The 25,762-nt window shown below is 36.8% G+C and overlaps 3 protein-coding genes across 3 annotated transcripts; 2 read left to right on the top strand and 1 right to left on the bottom strand.

Annotated features, from left to right (window-relative positions):
• Positions 1–4,171: 4,171 nt before the first annotated feature.
• On the top strand, positions 4,172–7,519 carry LOC140938457 (protein boule-like). The gene is made up of 6 exons (XM_073387932.1): positions 4,172–4,184; positions 5,559–5,648; positions 6,554–6,651; positions 6,987–7,041; positions 7,151–7,207; positions 7,296–7,519. The coding sequence occupies exons 1-6, from the start codon at positions 4,182–4,184 to the stop codon at positions 7,419–7,421; spliced, it is 429 nt and encodes a 142-aa protein (XP_073244033.1). The 5' UTR covers positions 4,172–4,181; the 3' UTR covers positions 7,422–7,519.
• A 1,224-nt stretch (positions 7,520–8,743) lies between these two features.
• Positions 8,744–12,936, bottom strand: LOC140938789 (DNA-directed RNA polymerase II subunit RPB11-a). Its single transcript, XM_073388316.1, has 4 exons — positions 12,834–12,936; positions 12,484–12,573; positions 10,017–10,191; positions 8,744–9,039 (listed from the first exon to the last, which is right to left on the bottom strand). Exons 1-4 carry the CDS (start codon positions 12,884–12,886, stop codon positions 9,004–9,006), a joined length of 354 nt encoding a protein of 117 aa, XP_073244417.1. The 5' UTR covers positions 12,887–12,936; the 3' UTR covers positions 8,744–9,003.
• Positions 12,937–13,054: 118 nt separating this feature from the next.
• Positions 13,055–24,266, top strand: LOC140936265 (uncharacterized). The gene is made up of 13 exons (XM_073385705.1): positions 13,055–13,235; positions 13,350–13,412; positions 15,334–15,707; positions 16,680–16,739; positions 16,874–17,124; positions 17,337–17,397; positions 17,777–17,848; positions 18,615–18,746; positions 19,459–19,764; positions 20,500–20,577; positions 21,392–21,523; positions 21,968–22,247; positions 22,808–24,266. Exons 1-13 carry the CDS (start codon positions 13,178–13,180, stop codon positions 23,488–23,490), a joined length of 2,550 nt encoding a protein of 849 aa, XP_073241806.1. The 5' UTR covers positions 13,055–13,177; the 3' UTR covers positions 23,491–24,266.
• Positions 24,267–25,762: the final 1,496 nt, after the last annotated feature.

Raw genomic sequence — 25,762 nt, 5'->3', positions numbered from 1 at the left:
GTGCCGCTAAGGCTTTCAAGAAGCCTGAGCCTGTTCCAGGCGTTCGGATAGTGGAGTGTAGCTCGAAGTAAGAGAGCGGGAAAAAGACAAGGAAGAAGAGAGGAAGAGGGAGAGAGGAGGAAACCCTCGCTCCCACCCCCTACCCCACCCTCACTTTTTTTTCTGTTCCCCTCTTCCTTTTGATGCTGTCCCCACGATCTGAAAGCCTGAAACAGGCTATTCAAACCTTGACCCTGCTACTACTACTACTACTACTACTACTACTACTACTACTACTACTACTACTACTACTACTACTACTACTGCTACTGCTACTGCTACTGCTACTGCTACTGCTACTGCTACTGCTACTGCTACTGCTACTGCTACTGCTACTGCTACTGCTACTGCTACTGCTACTGCTACTGCTACTGCTACTGCTACTGCTACTGCTACTGCTACTGCTACTGCTACTGCTACTGCTACTGCTACTGCTACTGCTACTGCTACTGCTACTGCTACTGCTAATAACAATAATAGCTTCCTAATAATAACAATAATAGCTTTAAGGAGTACATGAAGCGAATCGGCGTGAACGTGGGGTCGGAAGTTATCCGCTCCCAAGGACTATAAACCAGGCCGAACATCCTGTCTGAGTCTACAAGGAATGGACATAATAACAATGATAATGATGATAATGATGATGATGATGATGATGATGATGATGATGATATTAACGTTCAGTTCGCAACCCTGTTTAAGACAAGACACCTTTTCTTCTACTACCACTACTACTAGTACTACTCAGATGCTACTACTACTACTTATAATAATAATAACTTTCGTTTCGTAACCCTGTTTAAGACAAGACACCTTTTCAACTTGCTGATTCATTTCGTTTTATAATTATCTCCAATTATTGACCTTTCTGCATCTTAACTGTCAATTCCTACTAACATTTTTATTTTTTACAGTGAAAGAGGCATTTGGATGGTGAATCCCTGGAGATATATACCTGTTTTTTTGAAAACCGGGCTACTAAAAAATGTCAGTCTCTCGCACTGATTGTTAATTTGATGGCCCTTGTTACTTGAAAAGTAAAATCTCACCTCAAAAAGAAATTATTGAATACATGAGCTTCCATTTGATAGAATCGTCTGTCTTGAAAGTAACAAAAGTGAAGTTTTCCACATTAATCTGGAAAATAAGGCATTTTAAGAAGCAATTTTTAGTGTCGGTGTCACCGATTGCAAAGCCAATTCCCCAGTTCACCCCATTTTTAATTGAAGCTGGTCTCCCAAAAACAATCTAAGCCAACACTGCTCAACAAAACCAAGTCCTAAAACCAGCAGCTCATCTGCTTGCTGACTAGGAACATTATCAACAAGGTGGGTCAATGCTTGCATGCAAACAGCACAAACAAACTGCATAAGAGTGCAAAAACACATCAAACTTTACAACAACCCCACACCCTTGGAATTTAACCAGGCTACCCCAAATGCATACCAGACGATAGCTCTGTGTCTGTGCAACAACATGCCACCCGGCCAGACACAACCCCCCCTTAATTTGAGGGAGACATTGAGCTTTGAAAGACAGGGGTAGCCCCGGTGCAAAAACTCAGCGAATCCGCACTCTAGCACAAAGCATAGTCTTTACAACAACCCCACCCCCCTGGAATTTAACCAGGCTACCCCAAATACATACCAGATGATAGCCCCATGACTGTTCAACAACATGACACTTAGTTTGAACGAATCCCCCTTCAAAAAATATTAGCTGGGACAACGGGGGTAACAGCCCGTCCCCTGTTGCCCCCCTCGTGCAAATTTTCTGGAATTTGCACTGATTTCTGTCAATTCCAGGAAGTTATTTGGAGCCCACGGTTAAAAGGTGAGGGTTGGTTAGTCCTGAAGATCGAGATTGTTATTTCTACACTAAAAGTATCAGGGCTTTAAGCAAATTAAGTTTTGAAAGATTGCCTGCAATGTGCTGGACTTGACTTAAGATTTCAGGCAACCCGGTTTTCAAAACTCCAGGTAGATATACATAAGTAATTTTCTTTAACTGACTTTTTGGCAAAAAATTCTTGGTATCTCAAATGTAGACCTTTTACAACAACTCTTTGCCCTGTTTTAAAAGGCTTCCGCTCCAAAAAGACACCCTGTTCAAGAAGCTTAATTTTGTTACACCCTGTTTGAGATTCAAGACCCAGTTCTAGACTTTTGTAGATTAAGCTAGCTTTTTTTCGAGCATTTAATTTTTTTTAGTGAGGCAAAAGCATTAATCACTGATTCACAGCTTCTTAGTGGCACTTTCTCGGAAATCTTTTTTTTTTCCCAAGCATAAAAATTGAAACCTTTTGAGAAAAAAGTGACGACTTAAATTCGAAAATCCATCAAAATAGAGGATCATTTTTTCCTCTTTGAAAACTATCAACTTTTGTATTATTGCCACAACACTTATACATTTTTTTCAGCTAAAAGCCCAAGAGCCCAAGAGGCTGCATCTCGCAGAAGGAGATTTTTCAGTCTTTGGCTTTTCTTTCTTTTTCCCTTTTTTAAAATTTGAAACTAGAAACAGATATTAAATCGGTGGAACTCGGGCAAGGTCCTTTGTCAATTAATTCGCTTGTCTAAACTTTCCTGGAATAAAAAGCTTGTTAAAAATTGATGAAATCTTAAATGTATAAGATCTTATCTTTTATAGGTTCTTGACAGACGCTTGCTTCAACATCCTTCGAATCCGGCATTTCCGACGTAGAGACGAAAAATCGAAGTTTACCTTTACTTCGTGCTTGTGGAAAAAATCAAAGAACTCTGATGATCAAACGCGTACATTTATTGGTGCTTTCTTTCACGAAACGAACAAGAAAGTAGCTTTCGCTTGAAAAGTGAGTTTTGATAAGTTTCCCAGTGTGGCAATAAAATGTGTGAAATTTACACGTGGGAAGATTCCAGACTGTCAATCCAATCCGATTAGTTCCAAATGATTGGTGACAGCAAGCATGCAGGGAAGGGCAGCTCTGCATTTGAACGGGTTTGTTCAAGTTGTTCAAGCAAAGGAACAAGTGATCAGTTGCTGTACCAGCGATTACCAGAACGAATTGCAGGGTAAGTAAAACATTAAAAGTTAGTTAAATATGAATATGCACTTGTGTGAAGCAAAATGCAATTTTCTCGGCTGAAGTTTGGCTGTCAAACCATATTTACGATTTTTTTCCTGTATTAGAAATTATTTTTTGTTTAAGGTTATACTTTAAGGTAGACATATGCTTGGGAACAAATTATTATTCCTCTTGAGGGTAAAATAGGCTGGATTAAGACGAAGAAAGGGCATTTCAATTGCTTTAATCATTCATTTTTGAATGCAAAATTAAAAAAAAAATCTGGAGGCCGTTTCTAGGTCTGTCAGCAACCGAGCGGGCTGGTTTTGTTTGAAATAAAGTTTTCCAGTGATCCTGGAATAGTTAAAAGAAATCAAATATCTGCTTGATCTGGTCCAGCAAAAATTTAATTTGCAGCCTTGATTTGCCGCCATGTGTTTCTGCGTTTGTTTATAGTTAAAAAGGTTAGTTAAGAAATCCACATGGCCAATTTTTGGCGGGAAACTGTCAGAGCTTGCAATCAGATAAAATTTGTCATGGTTTTGCACAGATTTCGAGTTCAATTTTTTTAAAATGATCGCATTGATGATGCAATAACATTTCATTTGCTACGGAATTCGCGAATGGACGTTTGTCGACATTTTTACTTTAACGGCTTGAAATGCATATTTTCTGTTTCTTTCATTTCTAAATTTGGTTCTCAGCGTGCATTTGTTAGGATTATTTATGTTTGAAGGTGAAATGTTCTAGGCCAAAAAGTTTCGGTCTCGAAAGTTAAATTAATCTAAAGTGACATTTTTCGTCAGGATACTTTTGCAACGATTTATATGTATTTTGCAAAACTCGCGGGTTCATCTTCCAGCGCGGGAAAAAATCGTGTCACGCCATCTTCAGGTGGTGCAGGAAAGAGAGTCACGGCGCATAGAAGGTTTTATCAGAGCCCGCGGTAGCCACCCAGCGGTAACTTATATGGTAATAAAATTCAAGCTAACAACGCCTAGCAACGGATTTGTTGACTGTGACCTGACTCTGAATAAATTAGTGGTGCTATCATGCTAAATGCCCCACGGGGAAATGGGGAAATGCAAGCAGCTCAATGGTAGTTTATTTGGGGGTAAAACAATATTGTTATTGTAGTAGTGATTGGCCAATACACAATCAACATTCTCTTAATATTTCAGGTGTTCACTTTGTTTTAAAATCTCCTATTTGGATGGTCTGTTGTAGAATGGTATTTATTTTGTAATAAATTGGGGGTGAAATAATTAGCTTGATCCACACCCAGATTGGTCTCCTTTAGGGGTTTAAATTCAGTTTTTTTTAAGAGTAATCCCCATTCCTTTTACATGGAAGTTTCCTCCATTTTCATAGCAAAAATGAGATCCAGGTTCTACTCATTATTTGCTTTCAAACTCTCAGTTCAAGTAGCTTAGAGCCTTCACAGTTAAACCAACTTTAATATTGGGATAATTAAAAACAGTGAAAATGTTCATAAATAATTCTTTCTTTTTTTTCTTCTTGGGAGTGATATTTAACTGGGATCATACATAATCTGGGAACAAGAAGTGGGTGTGGCCCAGGGGGCTCTCGACAAAGTTTTGTACAGGGAGGCTTCAGCCCATGTTTCAACTGGTTAATATAGTTAAATGATAAATTTTTCTACACTTTGCAACATCCGGGCCAGATCTGGGAAGAAAAAAATATTATGTCAGTGATGGAAACCTTGTGTCCATTTGTTCAGCATAAATTTATATTAAAATCAACTTGTCAATTCCTTACCCTCTGATATACCTGAAGCCCGGGAGTGCCCCCCAGGGGGAGGGGGGGGATACTCGGGATTTCAAGTGACAGGGATGATCAAAGGATTTTTTTGAGTTTGAAATTTTCAATTCCAGGATTTTTTTGGGTACGAAAATTTGGCTTGGGTAGCTTGATTTGAGTAGGGATTTTTTGGGGGTATTAAAAAGAATCAGTAGTGCCCTGGCTGCGTAGTTCTGCGAATAAAGTACAAACAAATGTGTTTTGCTGTTGTTTAATAGTTAACTATGGTGTCACTTTACATCGCACGTGTTATACAATAGTCTGCATTGTCCTGTGTGCCCAGCATGGGATTTTTTTGGGTTTTGCTGGAAGCCCTAGAGATTTTTTTGGGTCTTGACTTTTGGCTCCATTCGATTATCTCTGTTACTTGAAATCCCGAGTACCCCCCCTGGGGAGTGCCCCGTAGGCCAGGAGGTCTGGCATATATTCATTTATTGGTAAGTGTTTTGGGGAGTGCCCTAAGGGTTAAAAACGGATCAAGGCATCTTTTATTTTAGTTTTTTTAGGGTCGTAGGTCCTCCACTTAGGCTTCTTGAACCCTCATTTATCTCATAAAATGCTACAAACTAAGCCTTACTGCTCCCATGCCCAACCACCAATTTCAAGAAAAGCACTTCATCAACCCAATCACTCTTTCTTTTCTTATATCCAGTTCATCGTATTTGCCATGATGCAGGAAGTGTGGACAGACCATGGAATTTATGTCTTAAATCGTGTTTTCATAAGAGGCATTCCAAACACGGTAATCTATCCTACCAATGCTTGTAGCGACTTATGCATAGTCTTCAAGGGATAACTTTGGTTTGAGGTTAAAGATGACAAATTACACCAAATGGTAGAGTGAATCAAATGAAGGAGAAAGGGTGCTAAATGCCTACTCTCTTGACACTTTGCAGCTATGTCAGGGCTTGATGGTTCAGAAGCGACTTACAGATAAGGTTTCATTTCGCACACAGATATATTCACTGATTTATTCCCTTTCAAGCTTTCAATGTGCTGGCTATCAGGACCGGTTTTATTATGGAGGGATTGAGCCAAGCCGACCTTGAGAAACCAACTTTTCATACCTTTCTTTAAAAGACATTTAAAATTACTGTAAATCCTCTACTGAACGTCCCCCAGAGGGGGGGGGGGGGGCTCATTTATTTCGATTCAATTTGAGGGGGGAAGGACTCAGTAGAGACAAGGGGCTTATTTAAGACAATGGTATCAGTTGTCCATAAAGAACTAGAATACAAAGTGGAAAAGCTCAAATACAAGACAGTATTAACTTGGAGGTCATGCAGCCGCGAGGATCAGAATCAAATGCGAACTTCCAGTAGGTAAATAACCCATCCTGGATCAGTCCACATGAAGTTTTACAGTTGTGGATTAGTTAACACAGTCTATCATTTCTTAGTGTAGAATAATTAGGGGAGGGGGGGCTTAACAGAGGATTTACGGTAAGCACTTCAAACGTCAAAACAGGGCAATGGCAACCCACGCAAGGCACCAATATTGCCTTCTTTCATGGGGCGTCTACCCACTGTACTAATAAGCACGCTATCTTTTTGCCAAAAATTTTGTGCCACGGTGCTTATGCCAGCAGAATATAATTTGGGCCTTGTATTACAATTTCTTTAAGCTTATATTACATTCTCTGTATAGATGACGGAACTGCAGTTAGAAATTTTGTTTGGGGAAATGGGCTATGAGGTGCAAAATGTGAGGATCGTTGAAGACATCCGGACTGGAGCTTCTAAAGGGTAAGAATAATATTAAATCTTATTTCCCTGTTTTTATCTAATACCTATATGTTATTGGTGATGGGTAACAGTGGCAATGTTTTACTGAAGGAAGAAGTATCTGGATGGAAAGGAGTTTAGAGTTAAAAGACAATAAATGGCTTTTCAACTATCTTTTGCAGTCTATATAACTTCAGTAAAAACCCCTTCCTACTCCCACATCCACCTAAAATATAGAAAAACCTTACAAGGGTTTCATTTTTTGGCCAATGGGGCTGTAGAATCTCGAGCAATGTGACATGAGAGAGTTAAGTACAACTTTTAATTAAATTTTAGTTATTCTGTGGAATTTACAGGTATGGTTTTGTCACCTTCCGAACTGCTGAAGAAGCAAGAAAAGTTCAAGAAATGGTATGTATCCCCAAAGTAACATCAACGTAACTTAAGCAGTTTTTTCTCTCTAAGTAAAGTTTTAAATTGAAGCCTTATTTTAAGACTTAATCAGGATGTTTTTTTTTAGAGGTTGGTGGAGTGGAATGGTAAAGCCTTGCAAGTTGATGTAGCAGTGAAACGAAAGGTATGACTTTCTCAGACCATAGTTCCAGAAAATATCCTACTAAATCACTCTCGACTAGCATGATTTCATTGGTTTTGGTCTTTTTCAGACAATGGCACGTTTACTCAGTCAATACATCCCTCCAGTTCAGCATAGTCTGTTGGGTTACACTATGCCACAGGAAGGGCCAGTACCTGCTGTAGTATCATGGCAGGAAGGAAATGTAAGGATATAAATTTAATTTGTTTAATTCAAGCTGTCTTAATTCAACTTCTCTATCAGTAACTACACTCCTTTCCCCTTTTTTCAGCTCCAGCAGCTGGTTAGCTCCCATTTCCTAGCCTTCCATTTCTTAACTTCTTTGCTTGTAGCTCTGCTTTCTGCTTCTCAGTTTCCATTTCCCTACTCTTTCAGTTCCTTCCTCTTTTCTCTCAGTTCCCATCACGTCGTTTAAAATAGTTTCTCAAACTTTCCCTATTTTCAATCATTCCTCTTAACTACCACTTTCCACCACTATCTTCCCCCTTTCCAATCCCCTCTAGTTCCCACCCTTTTAAACCTCAGTTGACTTCTCTTGTGTTTCAGCTGTTGTGGCAAGGTTTTAATCATTGCCAAGCAACATCAATGGATGACTGTTGGATGCAATCAAGATAATAATACAACAGTTCCCCTCAAGTTCTACAAGCTTTAAAGTAGATTTATGTTGTGTTTTTAGTAGTCATAACATGTCTTAGGCCATAATAAATAATTAAAAGTGTAACTTAGGTATTCATTAAATAGAAATTTAGAAGGATGTCTTTAATATTTAAGTATCCTGTAAAACTAGTTAACAACTGTCAAGTAATTGCTGGAAGAAATGACGATAAAAAACATAGTAAATGAAAATGTACCCAATAGTAAGATTAAGAATATTATATTAAGTTCAATTGAGAACAAAAATTAGTGATAGCCATGACTGACGTTTGGATGACTCCGTATCATCATTTTCAAACTTGTGTAGTTCTTGAATGAAAATGATGACATGGATTCACAGAAATATCATTCATTGCTATCGCTAATTTTTATTCTCAATTGTTTTGCTAAAAGCTTTGTTATTAGTTTATTAAGTTCCAATTTATAAATGCAACAAATAGTGTCTAGTTTTTTTTAGAGCCATTGCTATGGTGCATTCATTTGACTGTATTGCTAAAATAATAAATGGAAAATCTCTAGAAATCACTCCACTTCATTAAATTACAAATACTGCAAATCTGCCTGAAATACAGTATAACATGCATGTAGCAAATCCCTTCACTGTTAGCAGAGCCTCTTTCCCTGGTATTCATCAGGTGGGAGAAAAAGAGACTCTTCTTCCTCCTCTTCTAGCAGGGAAAAAGAGATATAAAAAAACATTTCTCTATTTTTCTTATAATAAAATACTGTACTGTCAAATGAACCCACCCTTGAATATCTGCTTTAGAGAAACAAATGCTCTCTGAAACTGGACTCAAGATACTGGTATATAATTGATGGGAAATATTAAAGAAGGAAATTAATAAAATATTTTGACATAGCAAATGAAGAAACTGGATGCTTTTATTGCTGAATTATGTACATGTTTCTGCATGAAAAATAAATTGTAACCTGCTCTGTAAAGCAGTTCTGTAACAAAGAAACTGACAGGGGTCAGTTGCCCAGTCCAGTTGTTGATGCTTGTTAAAGGTTTGCATGAATGATGAACAACTGATGGTAGCACCTTATCCTAGTGTGCTTAACAAGAGCACAAGTCTACTTTAGGTCACTAATGATGCAAAGTATCCTACTCTTCACATTTCTTATTACTCTATACCCTCTTGCTTGTCTCTGACTGCAGCCTGCAAACAACAACAAAAGACTCAATATGTACAACTGATTTGAAATTATTACTCTTTTATGACAAAGTAAACCCTCTTGACTATAGTAAGATTGTTTTATGGGGCAGGGTTTTTTTGCTGGGTACCAAACCCCCAACTTGTTATGGTATCCATTCAACAAAAGTTTCTGGAGAGAATTTCAAGGAGGTGAGTTGAAGTCAACTTTTGACTACCTCCATGAATTCTCCTCTAAGGAAATTAAAATAGACATGGCAAATGTTGGGTCAGACTGCTTCAATCCATTCAGTTTTAACTTCTGGAAACCTTGGCACATGGAGACAAAAATAAAAAATAACAGAATCAAGGCGAATTTCTGACAGGAGCCGATGTGTCCTGATGAGGATAGTCCTGTTGAGGAAAACATGGTCCACCTTTATCAATGAGGCTTCTTTTCAAAACTCTTCCAGTTGGACAGAACCGATTCATTCAGTTTTGGACCAAAAGTTCTAACAATCTGGTATCAATGGATTTTTCACTTGGTTGGTTAATCTGACAAAATGAGGGAGTTAAGAAAGGTTACCTCTGCAACATTAATTGTCAAAACTTCCTATTTCAAAATTATGCTGATTTTGTCAAATACAGTTTATAATGCTTTTTTTGAAGAATCAACATCATGTATGTTTGGGAACAGGATAAGGCAAAAAAAGTGTTGGATTGTGGGAATAAGAGAAAAAAAGCTTGTTGCGATTACAGGATTGAAAAACCCTATGGGAGACCCTCATGGGGACAAGAATCCCATGCATATTTTGTTTTTTGAAAAGCTGGCAAGTATATATAATTTATGTTAATATGTATGTTTCATTAGCTGATCAAAATTAATCTACCAAGCAGTGGCGATTGCTGTTTTTTGCAAATTAAAAGACAAAACAAATTCTTTGTTTGACCCTGTTCAAGGGGTTATAACACACATACATGTGATAGAAGTAAACTTATCAAACCTTAAATCTTTCCTCTAAGAGGGAGACCTCACTAATCAGATCTGTAATAGCATTAGTAAATGCTTCTTGAGGGCTGTAGTCTGGAGTAGTCTGAACACGCAGAACAAATTTGTGCTCCAGAGGATGGGGAACTTTATAACCAGCAAATAAAACTTGTGGATCTCGTAACAACTGCCTGTGGAAAATCATAAACAGAAATATTGTTTAGACACAAACTAACATGACAAAACACACATGTTGACAGAAAACAATTACTGCAACTGAATAATCAATCATCATAACTGGCATTTTGCAATGCCACCACTGGTTTCCTGAGAAATGACGCCTGAGAAAGGAGTGCAGAAATTCCATACTGACGACGCAACACTACCCAGATCTGGGTTAGTGCATCTAATTGGCTGAAAATTTGCTTCAACTAATCAGAAGCACTACCTAGATCTGGGCAGTGATGCGTCATAAGTATGGAATTTCTGCACTCGTTTCTCAGATGTCTTTTTGCAGGAAACCTGAACTGGCTTCACCAAATGTTGGCTGTTTTCTCAGGCTATTCGCATGGCTTCATGTACAAGTACTAAACTTTTTAATTTAAAGTTTTCTGGGTATCAGTTTCAGTTAACTATTCTCTCTTAGGTGTTCTTGTATACATTTGTAAGCATCATAAAAATTCATTTGAAAAAACCAGAAGAGATGTCAAATCTGGATTTTTCCTATCCTGATCGCTTATTGGTTGGGATTCTCAAACAAAATCGGGAGAGACCTGATGAGATTGGGATGGTTGGACGGCCCATACTTACCATGGTTGCCAAAATGGTCACAGCTTGGAATGCTGTATGGGAATGTTTCAGGGCGCCATTGCCTCTTTTATTGGAATAGTCCCACAGTGCAATTCAACTAACACTGGCCCAGTTTCACAAGAAACCTTACAATGGCTAATACAATGGACAGGAAAAATGAGTGACATTTTTAACTAGTTGAACCTCCATGTGTGATCACATCTCATAAGCAACACCAAAATTTTCCCAGTCATAGCATTACAATTGGGACCTCTCGTAGACGACTACCTCCTTTAAGTGATCATGACCACTTTTCAGGGCTGAAATAATTTTCTATTGTTTTTAACATCTTGTAAGCCCCCATTTCATACACGTTCTGATCTCTATGTTTGCTCTATGTACTAAGTTACTTAAAGTATGCCAAGAACTTTTAACAAAAACATAGAACTACACATATTGTAGCTTGGAAATTGCGTGCAATAAATCATCTGTCATCCTAGTGAATGTGTAAGAGGACTTCTTCTCAGAAGAGGCCCCCTGTTGTTTGATTCTTGTAAACGACCACCTCCTGTAAGAAACCACGAAGTCTTCACATTTTGAGTGCATTATGGTTGTGTCACCTGAAAGTTGATTCGCCTGAAGGTGTTTCACCCGGACGCAAGTCGATTCACCCAAAGACAACTACACTCTACAACACAGCTTTAATATCAGAGCTGTTTTTAGTTAAGCTTGGATTCTATTGATCTCTATTGCTATGACTGATAAAAATGGTCAAGTGATCTGAACAATCTTAGCGATCTCGATAATCATAATATTATTCGAGACAATGAAAGACTGTACATAAAAACTGAAGTCTACATGTTACTCAGCAACCGCAATAGTCAAACAGTCAAACATGTTCTTGCTCGGACATGACCTGTTTTTGGCCGGTCAATTGCAACAGTCGTAACTCTTGCAATAGTAAACCTTTTTTAACTAAAAACCAACTGAATCCAAGTTAATTTGGCAATAAAAAGTACAAGTTAACAGTTTTATTGCTTGTTATTGCAGAAGCAGCCTCACATACGAGGACTGGTTATGCAAGATACAACCGCAACCTTTCGTTTACATCTTGCGAAATGACTTATAATAATTAGAATATTACATTTTAGAGTAAACGGGTGGTTGGATTTTCCTGGTTTTGCAGCTTTTTCTTGCTTTTCGCACTTTGCAACATTTGCTACTCAGGGTATTCTCGGTGCAGCCAAGATTATTCTTCGTAAGGGTGCTTTCCAATCAATCAGTCAAACAATCAATCCCTTAATTTAAGAGTCAATGGTATGTAGCGGAAGGTAAAACCCTGTCCTTATTGGGAACACTTAGAGTAAACAAAATAGTGGAAGACACGATGATTTGCGGTTGTGACAGGACTAGATGACAGGACTAGATGATATTGTGGAAATTTGAGACTACCAGGAATTTCTCAACCACTAATTTGTCTAGTTTTATATTCATTTTCTTTTTCTTTCAGAAACATGAATGTTGTCTCTCATGATTATCAAATACCGGTAGTTAAAAATGAAAATTTCTTTGAATGAGTAAAATATGACCGCAAAACATATCCAGTAATCCAAGGATTTTTTTTTCCTTTGAAGTTTTAAAGGGATATTTCAGTATGATGCCATATGTGAAATAACAAACTTGTAATAACTTACGCCCTGAGTAGATTTCCTAATGTGTGATCTTCCTTGTTCACTACAAAGTGTGCTGCATTTGGAACTTTGGTGTCCTTGGATATAGTGATTCTGAGGATAAATTTCATCATTACTAACTTCATTGATACCATTACATGCTCGTTAATCCTCACGTTTTATTTCTCATTATTAACAAAAGTTTTATATAAGCTTAAGCCTATTGAACAAAAACAAGTGAATTTGAATATCATGCATGGTGAGCATGGAAGATTTCCAGCTTCCCCGACTTAAGTTCTTATATAGAAGTATGTCGTAACAAAATTTCATTTACAAAGGCCACATGTTCGACTATCCCAGGTTGTTTCACTTACTTTTTTTCCCCGTCATACAAAAGGAAAGGCTCAAATGACTCAGGAGCATTCATTATTCTGTTGGAAGAAGGTCACATCCAAACGCTGTTGCATTAAACTTTACATTAAACTACGTCATGTATGTATTCCCTTTTCTTCCTCTCAGACCCAGACCTCTCATCAGACATACCTTCCCAGAGTTCATCAGAAAATGCAATTCCCGCCATTTTTTGAAGAGCGCACTACTTTCAACACAAATCTTCGCTTGAGATCATTTCTTTTCTATTTTCTCGCCTTTTCTCTCTTTTTCTCTAGTTTCTTTACATTTTGCTTGGTGTTATAGTTACCTTAAAAAGCTTGAAGCTATGAGAAATCCCGGTGAAACCTCTGAAGCTCGTGTTCAAAGCGAAACAACAAGCAAAGGTAGGTTTTATAAAATTTCATATCAAGTGCAGTCTGCTAAAATAAATTTGCCTCTTTCGGATTTAGTTGCAACAACTTGAGCTTAACATTTTGGATATGTGTTGTGCTTTATAGCAATTGCAAGGGAATCGGATAGAGATGATTGTTCAAGTCCACCATGCAAAAGACTCAAGCAAGGTTTGTTAAAATGCGTGCAAAAACATCGGCTTTCGTTACCTTTAGGGGACCGTCGCTTTATAGAAGAAAAAACATACTGAATGCACGAGCAAAATGACGAGTTTATGCGACAATGTGACGAACTTATACGCCAAATGTAAAAAGTAACGAAAGCCAAAATAGCTTTTATCCAAAATATCGACTAAAAGGCTTTAATCTTACCCTTGGGCCCTATTTCAATATAAATTTGGAAAGATTTCCGTACAACCCTATAAATTTATTATGCATGCAACAATTTCATGCTATTTAGCACAAATAGTTATGAATGTCTACATCTACATCTACATAATTTATTTGCAAAATCCTGTAAGGACAGAATGGAGTTGAAACATGAATGCATATAAAATGTATGGGGCTTCAGGAAAGATATCTTACCCCAATAAGTTACAACCGGTTTAATAATTATTAGTATTTAAATAAAAGTTTCTTTCAACTGCTAAAAAACAACAAAAAAAAAAATAGTAATAATAAAAATGAAATAAAAAGATATATATGAAGTAAGGAAACACATCAATAGTCCGATTTAATGGCTCCTTCAGTATTTAACCTTTGAACTTGAACAATAAAACATTTGGAACAAAGACTTGAGTATGAACACGCAAGGTTAAAAACCACTGGAGAGACAAGACAAGCGAGTGCAGGGTCCGATATTAGGGGTAGGGGGGTCACTCAAGGGAAGTTTGGGTAGAGGTGTATGCTCTGTGAAGGCCTTCAAACCCCGGCTTTCATTATTATTATTATTATTATTATTTATTATTATTATTATTATTATTATTGGTATAGGTAATAGCATGATTTGTAGTGATATTTGGCATAAATACCATGAGTGACATTTCAAAATTGTTATACGTAATTTCATGAGCTGTTAGGCGAGTGAAATTTGAGACAATTTTGAAATATCAAGAGTGGTATTTATGCCTAATGTCAAGTACAAATCATGCTATTATTTGTTTATACTACCAACCACAAATGTTTTGTAATTTTCACAAGTAGCTATTTTGTAAGCTGAAATACCACTGCTCTAAGCCAATCAAATTGCAGAAATTTCTCATGTAGTAGTATAATTATTGTTATTTATAAACTGATGCCCTCTACAATTGAAACAATTTAGTCTTCCTTCTCTTGGTGTTAGTTCAACAGAAGTAAAACGTATTGCGCTCTGGAAATAAAGGACTCTTAGTTTCAGCCTAAGTATAACCTTAAAACCTATGGTTACAGACCTTTTTCACATGCGGCTTCTAAGATCTGGAATTCCATTCCAGTCAGTTTACACACATGTTTTGAGCTGATCACAAAACATTTCTTTTTAAGTGTGCTTTTCAGTTGTAATTCATGTTTTTTTAACAATTAAGTCATTGTAATATTTTAGTAGGTTTACTTACTATTAGTATTGTAAAGTGCTTTGGATCACTAAGAGGAAAGTGCTATATAAGTGTATATTATTATTATTATTATTATTATTATTATTATTATTATTATTATTATTATTATCATTATTATTATAGGTATAGGTAATGGCATGATTTGTAGTGATATTTGGCATAAATACCACAAGTGATGTTTCAAAATTGTTATACGTAATTTCATGAGCTGTTAGGCGAGTGAAATTTGAGACAATTTTGAAATATCATGAGTGGTATTTATGCGGCATATCACGTACAAATCATGCTATTATTTGTTTATACTACTACCCGCAAAAGGTTTGTAGTTTTCACATGTAGGTATTTCAAATTAAGCTGAAATACCACTGCTCCAAGCCAATCAAATTGCAGAAATTTCTCCTGTGGTAGTATAATTATCATTATTATTGTACTTCTTGCAATGAACTGAGATACAGTCTGTATATTAAGATGCAAATCATTTGTTTATATTCTTCTTTCAGCTGTTTTACCCTTTGGTAGATTAGATTCATCCCCATCAACTTCTTCTGATTGTTCTAAAGCTTCAGTTTCTTCACTTACTAATGGTAATTCGGAGGACAAATCACACATTGATGAAAAAATCAAAGTAAATGGAGGTCTTGTCACTGGTGCACCCTCTCCTCCTGATGTGAAAGAGAATTCAGTAAAACCAGAGGCCTCCCATGATCTAGCAAAAGTACCCAAGTGCTTGATTTTAGAAAATGGTGTAGAGACAACAGCTGGAGAGAAAATAGCAAACATTACTTCTTCTCCAGAGGGTATTTCTTCTTGTGGGGAAAATGAATTGATGATCATAGATCAGTCTCCTCCCACCAAAGTGAACCGTAAAAGTAAGGTAAGGAGTCTAATAAGGTTTTGTTACTATAAATACATCACCACACAGCGTCATCATGTAGCATTATATTATTGCATAATTTTCCAAAGGTCTGTAAGGTTGACAACTTCAGTAAACTAAAATTTTTCTTTGCCAGTTTGATATAAGCATGTTAAGTGGGGATAAGTTGTAAGGGAATTTACCACACCTTTTATATATTATATTTTATACATGTGTGGAATTGTCACTAAGATTTTAAGTTGCCAGGTAAATACAACAAGTAGGTGAGGATTAAACAGCTGGGGGTTTCTTTTGGTTCTATTTTTCTTCTATTTTCTTTTGAAAGTAGCCGGGGGGCCACGTTCATAGTGGCTGGAGGGATATCCCCAGCCCCTGCCTCTTAATAGTAGCCCTGCATGTGTTATCTCTCTTCGACAAAGTTGGTAAGGACCTCAACCCTAATATCAAGACCTTGGGCTGGTAATGATTGGTTGTTAATAGTCATTTGTAAAGCTGTATAAAAGACCTTTGATCCTAATGAGTTGATGAATAATTAATGTGACCAAAATAAAATCTTTAATATTACCGACATAGTTAAGTCTAGTAAGAATGTCAAACATGCCCTAATGTGTCATTGTTTTCCAATATCCAGTACAACTGATTTTAATAGAGTAAATTTCCCTATGTGCTTTGAAATGGGCAAGCAAAGTACCACTCATACACAAACACAACTGATAAATCTCATTCTTTGATCTTAAAATCTGTGGTGTGAATAAATGACACTTCCAGATTTCACAAAATGTGCAAAAGTTGTTACGCACGGAAACCCAAAGTAGATAATTTTCAGATTTCTTGCACAAGTCATCTTGCTTGTTTGTTTACGGTCACTAGATGTGACACCTCATTTACTACTATGTAGTTGTTTTCTGATGAACAAAGTTTCTGATTTTAGCTCTGCCTAAAATTAATCAACTTGAAATCTATGTTTTTCAGGTAAATGGTGGAACACCACTTCAAAAAAGTGCTGAAAAACAAAAGAGAAAAGAAGAAAGGGTAAGGTACTTCAACTTGTGACAACTGGTAATAAACTCTCAAAAATGTGCGTTGACCAGGGTTGTTGGGGTATCCATTCGATTTATTCTAATACTGTCCTTTTTAAAGACTCATAGAAAAATTTTTATTTTTAGGAAAAGGAAAGGCAGGAGAAGCAAAGACTGAGGGAAGAGAAATTAAAGGAAAAACAGGATGCAAAGGCCGTGAAGGAAAAGGAAAGACTCGAGGCTAAAAGGAAACGTGATCAAGAAAGACAAGAAAAGCAAGCGGAAAAGGAAAGAAAGGATAAAGAAAGATTGGAAAAGAAAGAAAAAGAAGAAAAAGAACGGTTAGAAAAGAAAGAAAAAAGAGATGAGGAAAAGCGAAAAAAGGAAGAAGAGAAAAAGTAAGTACCGGTCAATATCACTTTTATTTACAGGGGCAGTGGATATAATAAAGCCAGACATAACTTCCGTCTTCTGCCATAAAAATAAAGATTTTGACTGAGCTAAATGTCAGACATTAGTTAGTATAACTGACTTTAATATGAAATTATGGTTGTGAAATTTCCACAATCACAGTTATGGGTATAACTATGATCTGTCTCCATGTTATTAGTGCCAAGTTAGAAGAAAAAAGAAAAAGAGAAGCAGATAAAAGGAGCATAGAGGAAGAACAGGTGATCTAATATGATAAGTTTCCTTACAAGTGTGTGAAAATATTATATTTTTTATATGGCAGGTACAAAACTCGGACTGCATCAACTCATTTAAATAAAAGTCTCTGTATTCCCTCATAATTAAATGAGCTGATCCAGTCTGAGTTATGTACTTGCCGGTTTTGTAGGATAAAAAGTTCATTTGAATGACATTATTCCACTTATGCTTTTAGTGTAGCACACAACACCAAACAATTTGTAGGCTTACTGTGGCAAAAAGTCTCAAATATAAAATATATTCCCGTTTTTCTAACCAGTACCCAGCAATGTTTTACATGTGCCGTCTGTACTAAAAATATGTCTTATGACTCCTGTTCCTTTAATATGATCTTCTTGTTAGGAACGAAAGCGACAGAAGGTCCAAGAAAGTTTTGCAAAATTTTTCAACAAGCCTCCTACTCCAACACCAAAGGTACAATATTTACTAAATCACTATAACAGAGAGGTGGGAAGCACTGTGTAATGTTGCTAACAATGCAAACCTGTGCACAACAGTCACCCTTGGGAAATGGCAAGGTGACCATTATATACAGGGTGACCACTATGTACAGGTCAACTTTGCAGAAAATGTAAGGCAACTGAAAATTTTCGGATGTTGTCTGGTGACCGTAAATTACTGGGTGACTGCTATATACAGGGCCGTTATATACAGTTTTGACTATAATATTATAATTCATTGTTGACTCTTTTCTGATACAAGTCATGTTTGTACTGTTCTGTTCTTATAAAACTTGGTACATTAGCCAAGCTTAATTCTCTCTATTGGTTTCAAAGGGTTTTGTTAAAGTGGTCCTCAAAAGTCTACATTATTTTAGCTTGCACTCTCAGCTTAAAAATAAATGGAATAATTTGCTTTAAAGAGATTTTGATAACATTGATGAACCGTTGTTTGAGTCAGTTGGTTGATTTCTGATGACTGATTATAAAGTCTTAAGGGGAATGTAATTCCTAACTATAGGTCAGGGATGGGTTTACATGGGTGGATCTACATGTAATCTGGTTTGGTCCAGCTTTCCTCAAAAGCCCTGACAAATCATAGCATATAAAGCGGCTGCTAAAGATGATGAAAATCATCTCAGCAATTTTGCTTTTGGGGTAACCTTGAGAAAAAAGTTGATAACTAAATTATACAGTGCTAGTTTATAGATTTTAAAAACATGAAGTGATTTTACATTAAGGTTGTGCTGCCAGAGAACAACAACCGATTCAAGCCCTTTGAGGTCAAACCAGGAATGACTGTTGCTCCTCAATGGCGCAGAGAGCTGTCACTTGACTTAAAGAATTGTTTAGATGAGGGACTTAGAAGCCAGGTTTGTCTTTTAAAAAAGCTTTTGTGACAGAAGTATGCATGCAGTCTGTATTTATCACAAAAACTACGGTACATTGATGATCAGTATACATTGTGCAATGGCACATTATTTATTTGTGAAATGAAGGCCCAAGTGATTTCTGATAAACTGCCAGTTTCTCCTTTCAATTTGCTTTGTATATGCTGCTGTTGAGTGAATCAAAAAGTGTTTTTAATATGAACAGGGATGTAGCTAAGGAAAAGTTACGCAGGTTTTTTATTAGTTAAGCTGGTTTTTTTACCGCTGTGCGACAAACGCAGACTGCAGACTGGCAGGGAAAGGAAGTAAACATTGTTGTAGAATGCTCTAACGGAGTCCCTATCCCTAAACTAGACTTTTAAATGACTTAAAATTAAGGGATAGGGACTCTGTTAAAGCATTCCACAACAAAGTTTTCCTGGTTGACCTGCCAGTCTGCAAGTCTGCAGTCTGCGTATGTCGCACACCACTTTTTTACTCAACTACTCCTTCCAAATTACTCCACGTCTTTGTTTTCCAGAGCAATTTGAGCTAATGGTAAGCTCTCTTTCAGCTGGTAAAATTAGTTGTCAGCTAGGTTTTATCTACATCTGTCCCTGTGAGAGCTTGCATAGTTTAAAAAGAACGTATCTTGGTACTGGAGCTGTATTATTTAGGCTGAGTTTGAATGACTGCTTGAATAATTTTATTGCAGAAAGCATCTGTGTCGTATTTAAAAGAGTTAGATAAAAGGAAGCCAATAATAACATGCACAAAAAGAAAGCTGTCCACTATTACTGAAAAGATAGAAAGCAACGGAGAAAATGAGGTGCCTATTGACATTGATGAAAACAGCAATTCAAGCATTGAAATCCTTGAACCAAAGACAGTGGAGTCACCCACAAGTGGTCTGAGATGCAAGCTTCTTCAGTTTCACACTAATTACAGGCCAGCATATTTTGGGACATGGAGGAAAAAAAGCAAAAAGATTTCACCGAAAAACCCATTTAAGAAGGACCCGGTACAGTAAAACAGTGAACATTCATTCTTTCTTTTAATTGTTCTTTTCTCATTAGGGACTTTAAGATACATCATTTCTGCCTACGGGTATGGGTGCATGTAGGTGAATATGTTTGCCACGTAGTTCACATTCATTTAGTACAGTTGTAACTCTAAACTAAAAGCTGCCTCTTCATAATGGCCACTTAACTCTGTCCCTAAGGCAGCTAGTGGAGAGGTTCAAGTGATTTACGCAACACAAATTTGTACTCATAATGGCCCTTATAATAATTATTAGTGTTAATGTTATGTCAGACAAGCGAATTTCACCAGCAAGCCACATTTGTGAACAAAATTCTTTGTGCATGATGAGTATTGTTTCCAAAAAGTAACTAGCGTAGGAATTCATTCATGTAAAACTTAACAAATTAGAAATTTGAGTGATGAAATTTGCTCGTCTGAGTTGGGCTGTTTCTTCTCATGAATCGTTTTTTTAGCCACATTCCTTTACTAGTACATTAAAGTCATAACTGAAGAGACGTACAGTAACACAGTCTTCATAACTTGTCTTAACGGTTCCTTGGCAGTCTCATTTCCAAGTTCCTCTCCTTCTCATCCCTGTGGATTTAAAGAGAGAGGAACGTGGGAATAAGTTTAATCACTCAATGCAACTCCGCGGCTACAGGATTGCTTAAATTGAAGGAATATACTGGACTGAACTGGACTTGGTTTCTAAGAAGTCTGTTGTATTCTTTAGGAACTGTTTGACTATGAGGTGGACAGTGATGATGAGTGGGAAGAAGAGGAACCTGGAGAAAGTTTGTCTGACAGTGAGGTAATATAAACAAATGATATACCAATATTAATGTGTGAAAAATATTGTTATAAAGGCATGAGAAATATTTATTGCTCATCGTCATGCTAAATACAAGGACTACTCAAGTGCTAAATACAGCACTTGGTAGAAATCATTTGTTGCCAAAATAGTAAGAAATTGGCATGGGTGTCCAGCTAGTGGAGTTAAACCTGGGGGGGGGGGGGGGTGATGGAGCCACTCCAGGAAAGTCTAGGGAGAGGTGTGCCTTATAAGATCCTGACTCCAGAAAAACATTGTTAATTCCACTACCCTGTTTGAGACCTTATTTTATGACTTACGATTTGTTTCATTTAGAAAACAGAATGAAGTAAGAATAATCATTTCAAACTAACATCATGGAATTTGATATTTTACGCTCTTTTATCAAGGCTTCTGATCCTAAAAAGACATCCTGTTCAATTTGTCAAGTGAAAATAATTTGTATACCCTGTTTGGCACCCAAGACAATGAAACTTTTACCCTGTTCAGCAGCACATACCCCTTTAGATCAAATAAGGGAATCCCCCCCCCCCCCCCCCCCTGCCTGGTTAAACTGTACAATAAAACAGCAATGAATATTCCCTTTGTCATATAAGCAAGGGATTGTATCCACCAGCCTGACCACAAATCTGCCAACAGGTAGCTATCAGACGTGAGTTTCTTTGTATCTTATACTGATCGTTAGTTTAAAGAAATCTTCCGCTCTAAGAAAACAAAGGATTACCAGACGGGTATACAGTGCAGTTGGGAGCAAGTGTAGTTGTGTTCATTGGGAAAGGGTTTTTTTTTCTAGGGCGAAGAAGAAGCTGATGGTGAAGAAGATAATGAAGATGATGATGGGTTCTTTGTTCCTCATGGTTACTTGTCAGATGATGAAGGGGTGCTGGATGAAGAGATGGAAGATGATGGTGAATCTGACAAAAAGGTGAGATATGACAGATTTAATGAATATTTGATAACATTGATTTTTTTGTTCAACATTGTCAAGTAAGTTTTAAATCTTTGTCGAAAAAAAAAAAAGACTAATGTTTTGGCAATGCATGCTTCCTTAAATAACAAAAAATGTTTTGCCCAGATAGCACTGACTGTCTCTCTAAAATAACAGTACATCTGTTGTGTCTCAATTTCCTTTATCTCTTAACCCAAATTACTGGTAATTAATAGGAATAAGGAAACAAAGAAAATTGACACTTAACAAATCCGATACTTATAAAATATTTTCTTTGACATATTCCATCAGTCTAATTAAGTGAGTGCATGGTTACATAATTATACTGTTTCATAGACGAATATAATGTCAAAATGACCTTGCTTTTTACTTTTCATATATGCAACGGACTGGTTTCTATTACTTATTTTCCAATTGCAGGATAAGAATTCAGGAAATAAAGAGGATCAGCAGTTGGCAAAAGCTAAGGCTTGGGAAGCAGAAATGAAAAGGAAATGCAAACCAATGAAGCCAGTAACAGTGGGGTGCCTGTGGCTTGATGAGGCTTCTCTGAACCTTACACTTAAGCAGTTTGCTGCATGTTTACTTGTTGATGCACCAGTAGATTGTGAGAATCCATCATCTCACCTAAAAAATATTGAGGTCCCTGTTGATTCACCAAGCACTGCGAACAATGGAGGTCTTTATGTACCTGATGAAGGTAACGTGTCTTTAATTTTCTGAATCATACCTTATATCTCCGATACATTTCCTCCATACATACACTGTCATAGAGTTTGGAAAGAAATGATCACTTAACTGCCTCCTGGGAGTGAGATGTGGTCAAGGTGAAAGTCTAAACTAAATATTTCAGTTGAGTTGGATAGCATTAGTAAAGACAAGGATCCAAGAACAAATGCTACAAATATTGGAAGACTGCATCGTGCTGTCTAAGACATTGCATATGCCTTGTTTCAGGACAGATGAAACAGTTGAAAACAACAGGAAGAATCTGCCGACCTGTGATCACGCATCAGTGGCAAATACCACTGTTGTATATAAATGGAGAAGTCTAAGGTTACTTAGGCACAATAAACAATTGTTTCAAGCAGAAAAAAAGAAAAAAAAAGTGTTAGACTTGGAACTAAGTTATGTTCATAGTAACATCTTCCACTGGTGGAAAAAAAATTTTAAGGTCTCTAGTAACACAGTTTGTTCCTAAATATGGAATATCCAGTTATAGGATAAGGAACTAACTTAGTTTTTATTTATGCTTTACAGCCATGCCAGACTTAATTAAGCTGATTCATGGAAACACAGCAGGCCTTAACAAGTTAATCAGCCAATTCAGAAAACAGTGGACATCAAAATGTTTGGGTAGAGCTATCACTGACGAGGAAGTTGATGAAAAAAGCCCAATTTCTAAACGGCAACTTGAAAAAAAGATGCAGAACATTGCCACAAAAGAAAGAAGATTTGACAGGCTTCGTTGGTATGTTCATAATCACATCCTAAGATCATTTGGTCTTGAGAATCTACAAGAAGCTGATGTATTGAACAGCTCCGATGTATCTGCCGATTCTGTCAAGACACCTGTCTCTCATTACACCACAACAACTACTCAAAGCATTATGCAGTTTACCAGACCTGTGTCCTCTGCAGTACACAGGAGTACTAGCCCTGAGACAAATAACCAAAGCCCAAACATTAAACCAGTGGATGCTCTATATAATACATCATCACCAATGGAGATTAATAACACAAATCCATTACTTAATACCAGTCACTTTCAGGCAGGTCAAGGTTCAGCCCGTCATAATGGAGAAAGTACACAGGGTATGAAGAAGAACTCACAAATTGGTGCATCAAGCTTACCCACTTCCCTAAAACCACCGACAAATACACAGTCAGTAACAAGTCAAGAAATAACTGGGAAATGTATTGAAACTGTGTGCATTGACTGATGTGTAATTTTGCACTGGTATAAAAAGAAAATATAAATACGTCTTGTAAAATAATGAAATTTTGATGCTGCATCTTTGAAATCAATCCTCTTTATCTCTAGTTCCTATTAATTTTTTTTTGTTTTACTTGTATATTTTGGGCAAAACCTTACATGCTACTTGAGAATTTGGATTTGAGTTTAAACTATGACATTGAAACAGCACAGTATATTTAAGGAGACAGGATGCATTCAAAAAGCTTTGGAGGAAAGTCCCACAAATACCCTACAAAAACACCCTACAGATACATCTTCATAACTTAAGGATGAACAAATATAGGAAATAAATATTATTTACAATAGCTTATTATGAGAATGGGACAAAGACAACTTCTACATCCTGAAACGAAGATTGAGCTACAAGAAAACAGATGGCAAGCTAACATTCCACGTTTTCCTGTTTTATTTTGAATAAATCTGAAGTTTAGTCTTCTTGGGTGATATTATAGTTTTACAAACTGGTAATCAGTAATAGCTTTAATTGAGAATTGGTTTTAAAGATCATGAAGTAGATCAATGGCATAAACGTGACCACTGGACCACAATGTGTTGATCTGAGAAAATTACAAATAATGTTAATAAAACAAAATCGGAAATCATTCTGTCCTATAACTGTAAAATCTTTTTTTCTTCCCAAGAATTACCGTCTTATGCCAATAAAATTACCATACAGCTACATAAGTCTGCAGTATTGTTAAATAATATTGTTAACCAGTAAACTACTTTTTTGCAACTCTTGGCTGTGGTATTTTAATAAGTTTCAATCGTTTGAACCCAGGGGTCATGTATTACACAGGTTGACTTTGATTACCAGCTGAAAGTATAATCACCTTAAACCTATTCAAGACATAATACTAATAACAAGTTAATAACAAATAGCATTCGTTTAGGGATACAACGTTTTCCCAACGGTTCATAAACTGTTAAAATCACAAAATTATGCTGAGGTTGCAAAAATGCTTCTCCAGTGTCCCACACATTTGTTACAAGGTCATCATGTAGATGCAACAGTTTGCTGAAGTGAGACATATACAGGCTGATTTTTTTTAGAGAAAATTTCACTTGTAGGAAAGATGCGAATTGACTGTTAATCAAACCCCCATCCTGTACTGATACAGGAACCACCAAAGCCTCAGCATAAGAATCCTTCTTTTGTTATATCACAAGTAGTGGCTGCATTAGTTTTTGTGTGAATTGTTGTCTAAGGGACATCTCCTTGTAAATGCAAGGCTTTGGTTCCAGTAAGATTTGAAGTATGCAGCTGGTTGTTAGTAGAGAAACTCCCTGAATCACCCAGGTTTAAGACATATAACAAGAATTTTGAAGTGAACTGTGCCGTAAAATTGATTTTAGTATATACACACTCAGTGATCTTGGTAATTCAAGCAATCTGATTGGTTAGCTATCTCGGACTATGACGTTATATTCACCGCGCTAGGCGGTGAATATAAAGCCGAGCAAAATCGCTGTCGTGAACTGGGTGTTTTGCCAAAGTTTCAAAGTAAAACCTGTTTGAAAATACACGAATATCCAAGTGCTGATGACTTTGAAGGCAAGAAAAGACTTCATGGTGTTTAAACAGCGTGATTTATTGTGAAGTGGTTTACTTTAGCTGACTTTTTGTACGCTCGAAGCTATGTTTACCACTACAGAGGAAAACGAGGTCGCTTTGTCACTGTTTTGTGATTTCGGGATTTTCTCGCAAGACCAATTTTGCCTATAAATAGAGATTAATTTATGGAGAAGAGAGGAAGGCAAATATTTTCGAAAATTGTACGTGCCAGCAAGTTAACAAGGCAAAGAACTTTGGAGATAAACAACGCTTACCTTGATCGCAGCCGCTGTTGACAGCATTTGCAAGAAGCGACGAAGAAAACTTTCTCATTCACGGTGAGTTGACAGGACAAATAAAGCTCTAGATACTTTTCTTCTCAGAATTGGGTAGTAATTTAAATTTTCGGCGTTTTCTTTTAAACCGTTGATGCTAAAGCTTACAAAACTCGATACAAAAGGATTAAAACTATCATTTGCCATGTTTGAAGATACTGTAAAGATCTAACTTTTGCGCATCCACTGTTTACGGCTTCGTGTTCACGCATGAATTTTCACCCGTCAATCAAACTAATGGTTTTTTAATGGTTTCCTTTCTGATTCTGTTGAGATCACTTCGTGTGAATATACTAAAACAATTATTCACCTCAGGCTCAGTTAATATTGTTGAATAATCCCCTCGA

The sequence above is a fragment of the Porites lutea genome, chromosome 5, assembly GCF_958299795.1.
Source record: "Porites lutea chromosome 5, jaPorLute2.1, whole genome shotgun sequence".
In the NCBI taxonomy this organism is placed as follows: domain Eukaryota; kingdom Metazoa; phylum Cnidaria; class Anthozoa; order Scleractinia; family Poritidae; genus Porites; species Porites lutea.
This window is presented reverse-complemented; position numbering and strand designations above follow the sequence as displayed.